Source organism: Salvia splendens, chromosome 18 (genome assembly GCF_004379255.2).
Source record: "Salvia splendens isolate huo1 chromosome 18, SspV2, whole genome shotgun sequence".
Classification (NCBI taxonomy): domain Eukaryota; kingdom Viridiplantae; phylum Streptophyta; class Magnoliopsida; order Lamiales; family Lamiaceae; genus Salvia; species Salvia splendens.
This window is the reverse complement of record NC_056049.1, coordinates 20618290-20630571: the sequence shown is the minus strand read 5'-3', so window position 1 is coordinate 20630571 and position 12282 is coordinate 20618290. Positions and strand designations below refer to the sequence as shown.

The following is a 12282-nucleotide window of genomic DNA, read 5'->3' as shown; positions in this document are numbered from 1 at the left end:
AGAAAAATAAAGATGATTTTTTTAAAATCCCACATGGGAGAGTTTTTAGAAAACACACTTATCAATTTAAATGGGATTGTATTCAATGACCCGAGCCGAGATATGAAAAAGATAAGTATAAATACTCATAAATCAATTTATAGGTAAAGAATCAATCATATATAGTTTTAGACCCAAGCCGTTAATTTTAATATTGATTTTAATTCATTAACACAATGACCTTTATTGATAATTAAATAATAGTAGTAGTAGTTAATTACTTTTGTCCTCACGGCTGATTTTTGGTGAATGATATGTAATATGGTTTGTATAAGATTCGAATAAAGCATAATCAATCACACTGCATTTATTTCAATCCCATTAATCAGCTCATTAGGCCTTACATATTCCAATAATCTCTCTTAACAACGAAGATTAGGTCCGGGATTAACTCCGAATTGGCTACAATAGCTTGTATAATAACCAACACGGGCAGCCAATGCGGCAGGCTTCCTGCCATTGCATTCGCCGCCGTTAATAGCCCTAATCGAGGCCCCAAAACCCTGGCCCGATGTAAAAGACATGTGCACGTAATTCATCCAGAACCACACTGCCGTCTTGAACGAGATAGCAGGGTCTCTGGCCACGATATCCGGGTTGTTCAATCCATCAAAGTTTAAGGCTTGGCCCGCTGCACCATAGTTGTAGTTCCATGTAACTTGTAGCGGGCCTCTGCCGTAATAGCTCTGCCCCGGGACGCATGGCCACTGTTTACTGTTTGTGCAATAGATAGCTTTGTTTATCTCTCGTGTGTAGCACAAGTCTGCAAGGAAAACAAAGTTGTGGAAATATTTTAGGAGATATACTCAAGTGTTTTCAATTGAGAAATCAAAATACAATTGAATATAGAGAAACAAAATACTTGAATTATTGAACAAAAATTGAAGAGAGAAAAATAATTAGTTGTATTAATGTGATTTCTAATAGAGAGGCGACATGACATCTTTTATGAAAAAATTAAAAAAGCATAAAAAATATAAAAATAAAAGTAAAGCCTGACACGTAAATTTACCTTAAATTAAGATATATTTCCTTCATTAAAAATATGTACTGACTTTTTTAACTACACAAATTTTAATGTAAATTAGTAAAGAAAAAAATTAGAAAGAAAAAGTGAATGAATAAAAAAATGGGCACCTTGTAAATAAGAAGTTTCCTAAAAGTAAAGTGTTTTTAGAAACAGGCTAAAAGAGAGTGTATTTTTTTTATTTTTAGGAAATCAATCGTAATCTAAAAAAACACTTACGTCCGGTCTCTTGCGTGACATGCGCGAAGAAGGCTGCGATCTCACGCTTGGAGTCGTCGGTGGACCCCACAGTGCCGAATTCGGGGTAGAGCTGAACGGCTTCGAGGAAGGCCGCGCGTGTGTAGAATCCCTTCCCGGCGCAGCCCGTTCCCGCCTGCTTTGCAATGCCGTTGAAGAAACTATCCGTCACTATATCGCCAACTTTTACTCCGTTGTTTCCCATCGTTGAGGAACCGGTGCACGGCCCCGAACGGCAGCCGGTACCGCAATACTCGCTGCTGGTGCCGCAGTATCCGTACCGGCTGCAGCAAACGTTGGAAGCGCAGCCGCATTTCTGGCCGGAAACGCATACAAGGAGAGAGACAAGGATGTAGAGAGTGAGAGAATATTTCATGTTTGGAGATTAAGAGTGAGATAGTGTTATGACTTAAGTGGATCATTTAAATAGTAAAATTAAGAAAATTTTCCTACATTTTTTTTTCTAGCTAGGGGTATTGGAAGTTTCTTGGAAATGAACTAAATTATTGACTTTTGAGGTTTGCATAATCACGTACTATTCCCACGATAGAAGTTCACATTTAACTCGTCAAGAATTTTAAGAAATTTAAATAAAAGTGAGTTTAAACAGTTAATGGAATAAGGGTCTCACTTTTATTTATTACTCCCTCCGTCCCAACTAAGTTGAGATAAACTTTTGGGCACAAAGATTAAGAAATTGTGTTGAAAAGTAGGAGATATGAATAAAGTAGGAAAAATAAAGAAAGAGTAAAATAGATGGGGGAATGAAGTAAGAGTAATTGGATGTTTTGTTTTTTTGTTAAAAATGACTAAACTTAACCGGGACATCCCAAAGAGAAATACGACTCAATTTAGTTGAGACGGAATGAGTAGTTTTATAATGAATGTGGGTAGATTGAGTTAGTGGAATGTTGGACATACTTACTATTAATAGTAATAGTAATAGTGAACTCTTATTGTCGGACAAACTGAAATAGCAAAAGTGGATTCTTACTATGGAAAGAAGGTACTCCCTCCGTCCCAAGGAAGATGACCTCTTCCTTGGGCGGCACGGAGTTTTATGCAGTTTTATTTTGTGTGTTAAGTGGAGAGAGTAAAGTAAGAGAGGAGGAATAAAGTAGAGGTAAAGGTGTTTCCATTAATGATAATGGGTCATCTTGAATGAGACAAACTAAAAAGGAAAGTGAGTCATTTTTAGTGGGACAAAAGGGAGTAATATTTAATTGACTTAGGAGTATGTTGATTTTATTGTGGTGGACAACTGGACATTCATCTCCATCTTAGTGTCGAATTTTCAAAAGTGGAATACACAAATTCTGTCTTACTATTAGGAGCACTACAGCTACTAGTTATTACTCCCTATTATTCATAGAATTTTGAAGAATGCAATGAAATTAGTTTCCCATTTAAATTCTTCCCTATATATATGTACATGAGAGCCCCATAGCAAGAGCAAATATTTAAACTCTCCTAAATTAAAAGATAAGGAAGCCATTTAATAAATTAATTGGATTGATGATATGAAATTAGAATGTGGAAGTCGATTCTCTAGACTACAAGACTACAAAGACTTGGTCAATTTTATGCTATACGTCAATAACTTAAACCTAGCTAGTCCAAGCATATTGAATTGGTTCACGTGGTTATGGACCCATATATATTATTTTCAACTCTTTCTATCTTTTTCTTTTAATAACAATTTTTTATTTTCACCCCCCTTTTTCCAAAAAATCATTCTTCAATTGGACTTGATTGATGGAGAAGAAGATTCAGATTGCCCCAATCTTCTCATTTGCAAACAAACATTATTTATAGATGGGAAGCTAGGGAGTGAGCTTATATGGACTCGTGGGTTATCTTAGTGTTTATGATGCTAGCAGTCCAACCTAGAAGGTTCTAGATTGGTGTATGAGAAGGCAATCATGAGAAGGGGTATCCTATTAGTACTCCATCCGGTTCCAATAAATGTCTCGTATTCGACCAGTGTGGATTAATTTTGAGAACTTATTTAACTTTGTAAAGGAATGTGAGTGGGTGGAAAAAGTAAATATAATCAAATAAAAGTATAGGTCTCTAATTCTCTATTACATGGCTTTGGCTCTAAAAGCTTTTATTGGTTAATTTTTCTTCTGATGGATAAACGAAAAGAACAAACATTACAAATTCCATGAATTATAATATATTATCACAACTTAAAAAAGAAAATTAATAAATAAATCACAATAAAGAGTAAACAAACCTAAAACTTTGTTATCCAAATATGCGTACGTTTTCGAGCACCAATTTTGTCTATGCCTCTAAGCACCCTTAAGGTGAAATGAGCTTCCTTCGTACTCAACTATAGTCGAAGTCTCCGGAAGCTCCAAACGCGCGATGAATTCCCGAGCACGACAATCATACAAAAGTAACAAAACCCTTTCTTCGATAAAATCAAGCAACCACCAAACCACACAATCACGCTTCTTGAACACTACAAAATCATCGCTCCTCCAAAGAGGCATATCCCGTAAAACACGTTCCACATTCATTATACGAGTCCATATAAGCTCACTCCCTTCGACTCTCGACTCATAAACCGTCACGATTCATATAAAATGACTTAAGTACATGACCTGATATTGTGAACGTCAGAAACACTTCATTCTTCATATCAAAGCATAGTATGACAAACTCTGAGACTCTCCGCCACCCTATCCAGTGTGCAAAGGAGCCATTCTTGCACAACGACTTTATGGGACTATTAATGTACAATTCTTGATCAAAAGCCAACTTCCTCCAAGAATTCATCCTTCTCGAATATAGGTAGGCTTGCTTACAACACATCCATGAGTAGCACATCAGCAGCTGCACCACTTTGTAATCTTCATCGAAGCCAACTCCAACCTGTTGGTAACAAAGGGCCCTTCCACACGACTGACAAGGAGGGCGGTGAGGAAGTGGTAGAATCTTCAATTGATCTAGAAAAGGATTGCATATGACTATGGATGGAATATGTACTTCTGAAGAAATGTTTATGCATATTAGACCCTTAACTGCCCCAGCTACCTTTAAACGCCTATTCGGATCAGCCGTCCTATAATGTTTCTTGTTGAAAGATGGAAAGTCATGCAATTTTAACGACTTCCCGTTGTCTAGAAGCTTTGTTGATAGTTTCAATATTCCTATCTCATCAGGAAGAGTAAATTGTAGGTATACTGCATCATCAGATTTGTCGTTGTCGTTATTGTTATTGATATGTAACTCAGTGTGCAGCTCTCGAAATGTGTAGAATCAATGCCGTCACACCAGAATTTGCAGACAGTTGTAAATATCAAGAGGGATCGAACTGGAAGATGCAAGAGGATTTCTATCACCACATCGTTATTCATTGCCATGTGTATGAATATTGGATGAAATTGTTGGAATTATGGTTCTTTTTGTTATAGCCGGTGATGAGTTTATCAAGAGATCTTTTTAGGGCTAGGACTAATGCTGTGTGTATTTGTTTTCGATTTTTAATTTATGTTTTAATTTATTAATATTTGATTTTGGTATTGTTTAATGTATATCAAATACTCCCTTGCTATGGTATTTATCTAACCAATCCTTTTACATACAGACATAGTTGACCAAAGATTTTGTCAAAGTTTTTATTTTCATAATTACATTACCAAAGATTTTGTCAAATATTTTATTTTCATAAATACATTACTGAGATAAAGTCTGCACTCAATAGGTATATAAAACTGTGAATTCCGTTGAATACAGAGCGACAGGCCTTGTATGTTAATTTTCTATTAATTGCTATTATAATAAATCTAGATAATTGTGTTCTTGAAATCTATCTATCTATACAATATATAAAAGGGGAGTTTTGAAAAAATTTACAAGATTGCCATTTAATTAAAAAAATTATATTAAATTAAAAATGTATAATTAAAGGCCATTTAAACGTTTGATTAAAAGCTAAAAACGTGTGATTAAGTGGAGTGAGTGGGAGGTTTTACTATGTCATTTAGATTTGGAGAAATTTACAAGATTAATTAAATTAAAAATGCATAATTTTCATTTAAATTTAAAATTTTTGGTTAATTTAATACTCCATTTTATAGTAACTTTTGAATAATGCGAATTAGATCATAATTTTGTACTCCATACAATTTACAATTATTCCGTATGGAAACTAATTTTTTAGTAGTTACATGACACACTTATTTAATAAGATGACTATTATGTTTAACAAATATGAATAAACGTTTGATTAAAAGATAAAAACGTGTGATTAAGTGGAGTGAATGGGAGGTTTTTTACTATGTCATTTAAATTTGGAGAAATTTATAAGAATAATTAAATTAAAAATCTATAAGGAGAGTTTTTGGGATATTTACAAAACTGTCATTTTATATTAACATTATACTTTAATTAAAACTTTGTTTAAATATGTCTTATCAACTTAATAGGCTGCTGTTACATAGATGTAAAAGTTATCATAATTTTCATTTACATAAGTATTTTATATAACTACTAAAAAATTATATTAAACATTATACTTTAATTAATACTTTGTTAGAATATATATTCAACTTAATAGGCAACAATTATATAGATGTGAAAGTTGGATAACGTGTCACGTGGCAGCACGAGTTTGGTGGTACGTTGTCCAATGACGGATCTAGAAAGTGAAATTCGTGGGGTCGGATATAATAAAATTTTAATAATAATAATATAATATTTAAATAATAATTTTAAAATTATTATATTTTAAAGAGTCATATTCCTATTCCATGAGCAATATTTAATTTCTTATAATATTCGTGTATAGAATAATCGGAGCTATGAATTCTACTCAAAAGATGTAAAAATATCCATAAGAAAAATTTGAAGAAACGAGAGGGTGCATTTACGAAGAAATTTAAATAATTTTTTACAAATTTATCAAACAAAATAGACTGTACGTGAAATTATGAGATGGGGCATTTGCCCCACCTGCATACCATGCAGCTCCGCCACTGTCCTTATATAGGGATGAAATCAGAAATTTAATTAAGTCGGTGCTGATATTTTAAAAATAATAATACTAAAAAAAGATATAGTATATAGAGGATATTGATAAAAAAAAACTTAAATTATTATAATATATAACTAGAGATCAAATATCAAATTGATTAGAAAAAATGAAAAATGAAACCAAATTTTGAAAATTTAATATTTTACTTGAAATCTAGAATATGTTATCACATAGTACCACTATATAAAGAAATAAACAAACTATTTTCTCCATTCTATAATAAGTGTATATCGGTCCATCCCACAATAAGAGTCACATTTCACTTTTATCAAACAGAATACATAAATCCATAAAATAAGGTATTAGAATTCAAATTAAATGAATCCATTTATATAAGTGATATACTAAAATTAATTAAAGTAAATTAAAACCAAACTCATTTATTATTTTTATTAATTAGATTAATGGGCTGATTGAGGCTATTTGACCAAATGTAACTATAAACCCATTCGTATGAGTCCACAACCAATTAACCAAAGCCTAACCTGCAAACCTAATACACACCCGCAGCTATCTCCTTCTGCACTTTTTCTTCTTCCTTCATCGCTGATGCTAGAAGGTTTCGGGTGGAGTTGAAGCTGCTACGGGGTCGGAGGCAGAGCTGCGATGGGTCAAAGGTCGATAATGATGTTTTTCGGCAGCGCTCGGTGGACCGCCTGGTGGGGTCGGTCGACCCCACGCGACCCCACCTGGATCCGCCGCTGACGTTGTCACAAGAGTTGTCATCTTAATACAATCCTTTGTCAACATATACATATACATCTACTTGGAGGAATGTTCAAATACAAACTCTAAATATTGTACAGACTCCAAATTATGATCTTGATCGTTAAAAAATTTCAACATATTATAAAATAATAACAACAGAAAATATCAACACAGTGTCAACGGTTGATACCGTGTTGATATCAAAATTTTGAAATTTTACAGTGTTGATACTATGTTGAAAAGTTTGGAATTTATATTATATATGTAAGTTTGTATTTTATAACTACCTGTAGTTACATGTGTTTAAATTCACTATGGCATGGCTTTGATTTAAAAAAACACAATGTGTTTCGTATTAAACACGACATCAAGGGTATCACTTATATAGTTATATGTATACCTCATACCAAATATGGTATTCAATGTTCACTGTTCCTGATTTATTAGCGAATCGAGAAGAGTTGTTTAGGAGCTAACTTAGATTTGTTTTGCTAAGGAAGGGAATACTTATATATATTTTATATTTTGTGTTCAGATTTGAGATTATACTTTTGTTGGGTTTCATTATCATGATATGAGGTTTAGCAAACGTCAATTCATACAAAACATTTATTTGATCATGTTAAACAAATTATTAAAATAAAGTAACATTTTTAGTCTGATAAGGATTAAGAAAAATAAATTATACACTATATTATATAGTTGATGATTTGGTGGGGTTTCAATCCCTCACTTATTCAACTCCGAAAAAAGGTCTATTTATGAGTATTAATTTAACTTTGCATTGATTCACTAACATTGATAATGAGCAAAAAATTTTGACTTTGCCTTGCTCACAATCGATCATATAGAAAAAGTCACAATTTAATGTTTACCTTGAGTTGTAAAATTGAAATGTACACGTAATATAGGCTAATCCATAATTAATTTGATAGATTAATTAATTTTGAATGTCCATTAATGGATCAAAAGCAGACACGAATTATATACCTATGTCATCATATGTACAAAGTAAACGGTCAAAAATAATTGAAGCATATATACCCGACGGCCGATGGACACTTGCATAGTTTAGCAGCCTACGTTAATAGGAAAAATAATTGAAGCATATTACACTATATAAACACTCCAAAATTGATGTAATTAGCAACAATCCAAAGCCTTAAATCCGTAACCAATCAAACCCAAAATGGGATTTAAAATTTGTGTCGTAGTAGCTCTTGTGTCCATGTTAGTAACAAGTATTGATGCAACTTTCTTTTTTCACAGGAAGCATTGCATTAAACTGCCAATTTATTGGTCACCATTTGAACACCGCGGCCACCATTATCGCTACAGAATATATTGTCCACATAACCATAGATCACCACCGCCGCCGTTGCCGTCTTCGCCTCCAACGCCAGCTATAGAAGCTCCACCTCCGGAGCCAATTTTTCCACCAATAGAATCACCTACACCGGCGCCACCAATCGACATTCCTTCTCCGGCATCAATAGACGCTCCTCCTCCGACTATAGAAGAAGCACCAATTGAAGCACCATCTCTGTCGCCAGCAGCCGTTCCTCCTCCGTTGATCCCTACCGAATCTCCTTCTCCGGCAACAGTTGGCGCTACTTCTCCGGTCCCCGATAGCGGTGGTTCTCCGGCACCAACTCCGGCTTAAATTAATTTGCATGCGTTATTATGCAAGTGCTTCCACTAGCTACTACTACTATATATGCACTCTAAATAAAAATATAATTTCCCAATACCTAGCAAATTATATGTATCGTGTACGTGTTATATTAATAATATCAGTTATATGGGGATTATATTATGATATGCTACTAGTATAGATCTCATGAAAATTGAAATGACTAGGTAAGTATGAGTATTTATTTCTTAATGCATGTAGTAATTTTGAGATCTTTATATATCCATTATAGTAGTATGTTCTTATTGTACTATATACTAATAAAGAGAAAATTTTAACATAATCAAGTAAAATAAAAAATATAACTATCAAGAGGAAAAATTAAAACAAACAAAATAAGTGATACTGTAAGAATAAAATAATACTATCAAGAAATTTCGCAACACACACAAACACAAAACACACACGGACACGAGCACAGGCGAGCCAACTCGCTCACTTCCCCTCTATTTCGAGATGCTTGTGTTAGAAATATTGGAATAAATTTCCAACCCATGTACAGATGATACTCTAACTATTACAATTGAAAGGAAAATAACAACAATAAGTGGAATGGAAATTACAACGAAATAATAAGTCAAACAGAAACGTAAGTCCAGTCGAGGAAAGTCCTCTTTCCACACGACAAATTACGCGTCCGGAGTTGTGCTCTCAGATTGGAGTGACGTATCCAAATATAAAATTACTTCCTCTTAGCGTGTAGAAGCACCTCAAATTCGCTAGCCACCAACGAATTTTGAGAATCGAGCAAATATTCCTAAATGCACACTAAAATGTAGAGAGATAGAGAAAGAATGAAGAATGCTTTGCATTGGTGTGTCTTCCAATAATATTTTTGCTCTCATTTCGAGCATAGCATGAATCGATTGATAAGATGTTGAGATTTTTATAACGCTGTCTAACATAACGATAAAATTACAATATAAATTAAAGTCTGTGCATTAACCAGCGACAAGCTTTTACATATTTCACGAACTTTTCACCTTTCTTTTGTTTTGATATATAGTGTGATACATGTAGTACGAATTACCCACGATATCTTATTAGTTTATTTTTCATATTTTTATGGGGTAAATAATTTATTATGACATGTACTAGAATTCTAGGATTATATAATTTATATTGTATAACCGCCAATTGCGTTTAATGACCGGGGGATAGAATATTAGTCGATTTTTTTTATCAATAATAATGATCTTTATTTGGTAAGCTAAGCCGCCTTGACGAGATGTGAAATGTTACGTGGTAGGTCCTCATAGATACATTGATGAAGTAATTAATAACCTAAAATCATAATCAACGAATTTTTCTTTTATCTGTATCAGAGAGTACGTATACAACATTTACAAGTGGTTGGTTTTATTACCTTGACCTAATGACCTTTTAACTGACCCTCAATTAAATGATGAATTCCTTATTTTGCAACAATTCACTCCAGCCATTCAAAAATCAATTGAAAAGAAAAAAAATGTTGGAAATTATTTATCATAATATATTCAAGAATACATAATTGAATATGAATAAAGCAAGATCTTTAAACATCATGTATTTCACCTATTAACCATAAACATAATGGATCAGAAACTTACCTTTATGATCCATAGCGGAAGCGATTGTGGAAGACGGAGAGAACTTCCTCGGACTTTGGTGTAGTTGCGCAACTCCAAGGATTTGTTTCTCTCTCTTTCCCTCGTTTATGTGTTCTCTGTAATGTGTGTGATTTGATGGGATCAGCACACTTGTATTTATAGGCAGAGAGAGGACAAAACCCTAATTATAAAAAATTATAGCCATTTCCATCAAAGTGGCTATATAATAAGATGGACGATTCTTTTATATTAATATACTTACTAATTTGATCCAAATCATATGAAATATATAGTCAAATCGGTAATGACTAATTGCTCAATAATATGAATCAATCTTTGTGGTCACACCCATATATATATTCTCATTTGATTGTCTACATAATGCTAATCAAATAGTTATATATATACACGTATATTTTCCTTATTAATAGAAATCAAATATTCTATTTATGGTGATCGACTACTAATTGATTTTGCCAATTAAATGGCTAACTAATCACATACTAAGAAACGTCCCATTCAAATATATATTAATAGCTAATTGATAGCTAATTAGGGAAAAATGTGTCTTGTACCAAATCACATACTAAGAAACGTCTCATTCAAATATATATTAATAGCTAATTGATAGCTAATTAGGGAAAAATGTGTCTTGTACCAAATTTATGTATTATATTAAAAATCCAATTCTATTTAGGATTCTATCACATGTCACATATGTGAGACATAAAACTTACATTCTCCCACTTGGCGAACATGTGAGACACAAAGTTTTCGATTCTCCCACTTGTCACACTTGACAGAGCCACAGTAAAATAGACATAATAAACATAAGGCGCGCATAATATTGGACTTTATAAATACTTTCATCATTGGCAAACATAGGTATTATATTAGACAGACTACTAATGCGGGCCATGGCGGGCGTATATCATTCAATCGACATAGTTCCTTCCATGTACCACATCACCAATAACCGTACTAATATAATCTATAAGTGACACAACGTCCATAATTGTCTTATTTCAAGACCTCATGCGGTAATACTAAAAACGTATATATGCATATCAATAGAAACAACTTTATTGAATTCAAAATATCCCAACATGGAAACATAATGATTAGACGTTTCCATACCCAAGACCCATTCTGTTAACTTATTCAATAAATGTCTTAGGCGGTAACGCCTTAGTCAATGGATCAGCTACTATAAGCTGTGAGCTTATATATTTCATAGATATTCTTTGTTCCTAAACTTCATCTTTCACGACAAGAAACTTTAATTCCATGTGTTTAGCTCCTTTGAATACTTGTCATTCTTACAGAAAGATACGATTGCACTATTATCACAATACAATTTCAAGGACATGGATATTGAGGAGACAATACCAAGGCCTAAAATAAAATTTTGCAATCATTAATGCTTCAAAGCAAGCCATAAATTCAGCTTTAATGGTGAATGTTGAATTAGAACTTTACTTTACACTTTTCCATGATATAACTCCTCCAGCCATAAGAAGAATGTAATCAAAAGTCGATTTTCTAAAGTCAACACATCAATCATAATCCGAATCAGAATACCTAATCACTTCTAATTGATCAGAATTCCTAAATGTGAGCATATAATCTTTTGTCCCCTTTAAGTATCTCATTTCATCTTTGCAGCTCTCTAGTGTTCAATGTCAGGGTTACTTTGGTAACGACCTAGCATTTCGAGTGCAAAGCTAATGTCTGGTAGTACAGACTTGAGCATACATCAAACTTCCCACGATAGATGCATAAAAAATATTTTTCATCTTGTTACGTTCTAATTCAGTTTTTGGACATTGATTCAAACTGAATTTGTCACCTTTATGAATTGGAACAACACTTGGAGAACATGCACTCATCCTATATCTCTCTAAATTCGATCTATATAGTTTTTCTGAGACAATCCAAAAGT

The 12282-nt window shown here is 33.2% G+C and overlaps 2 protein-coding genes across 2 annotated transcripts; both read right to left on the bottom strand.

Moving 5' to 3' along the window:
- Nucleotides 1-321: 321 nt before the first annotated feature.
- Nucleotides 322-1706, bottom strand: LOC121775774 (chitinase 5-like). Its single transcript, XM_042172817.1, has 2 exons — nucleotides 1286-1706; nucleotides 322-802 (listed from the first exon to the last, which is right to left on the bottom strand). Exons 1-2 carry the CDS (start codon nucleotides 1677-1679, stop codon nucleotides 402-404), a joined length of 795 nt encoding a protein of 264 aa, XP_042028751.1. The 5' UTR covers nucleotides 1680-1706; the 3' UTR covers nucleotides 322-401.
- Nucleotides 1707-8390: 6684 nt separating this feature from the next.
- Nucleotides 8391-10353, bottom strand: LOC121776889 (glycine-rich cell wall structural protein 1-like). The gene is made up of 2 exons (XM_042174038.1): nucleotides 10341-10353; nucleotides 8391-8716 (listed from the first exon to the last, which is right to left on the bottom strand). Exons 1-2 carry the CDS (start codon nucleotides 10351-10353, stop codon nucleotides 8391-8393), a joined length of 339 nt encoding a protein of 112 aa, XP_042029972.1.
- Between the last annotated feature and the right edge of the window lie 1929 nt (nucleotides 10354-12282).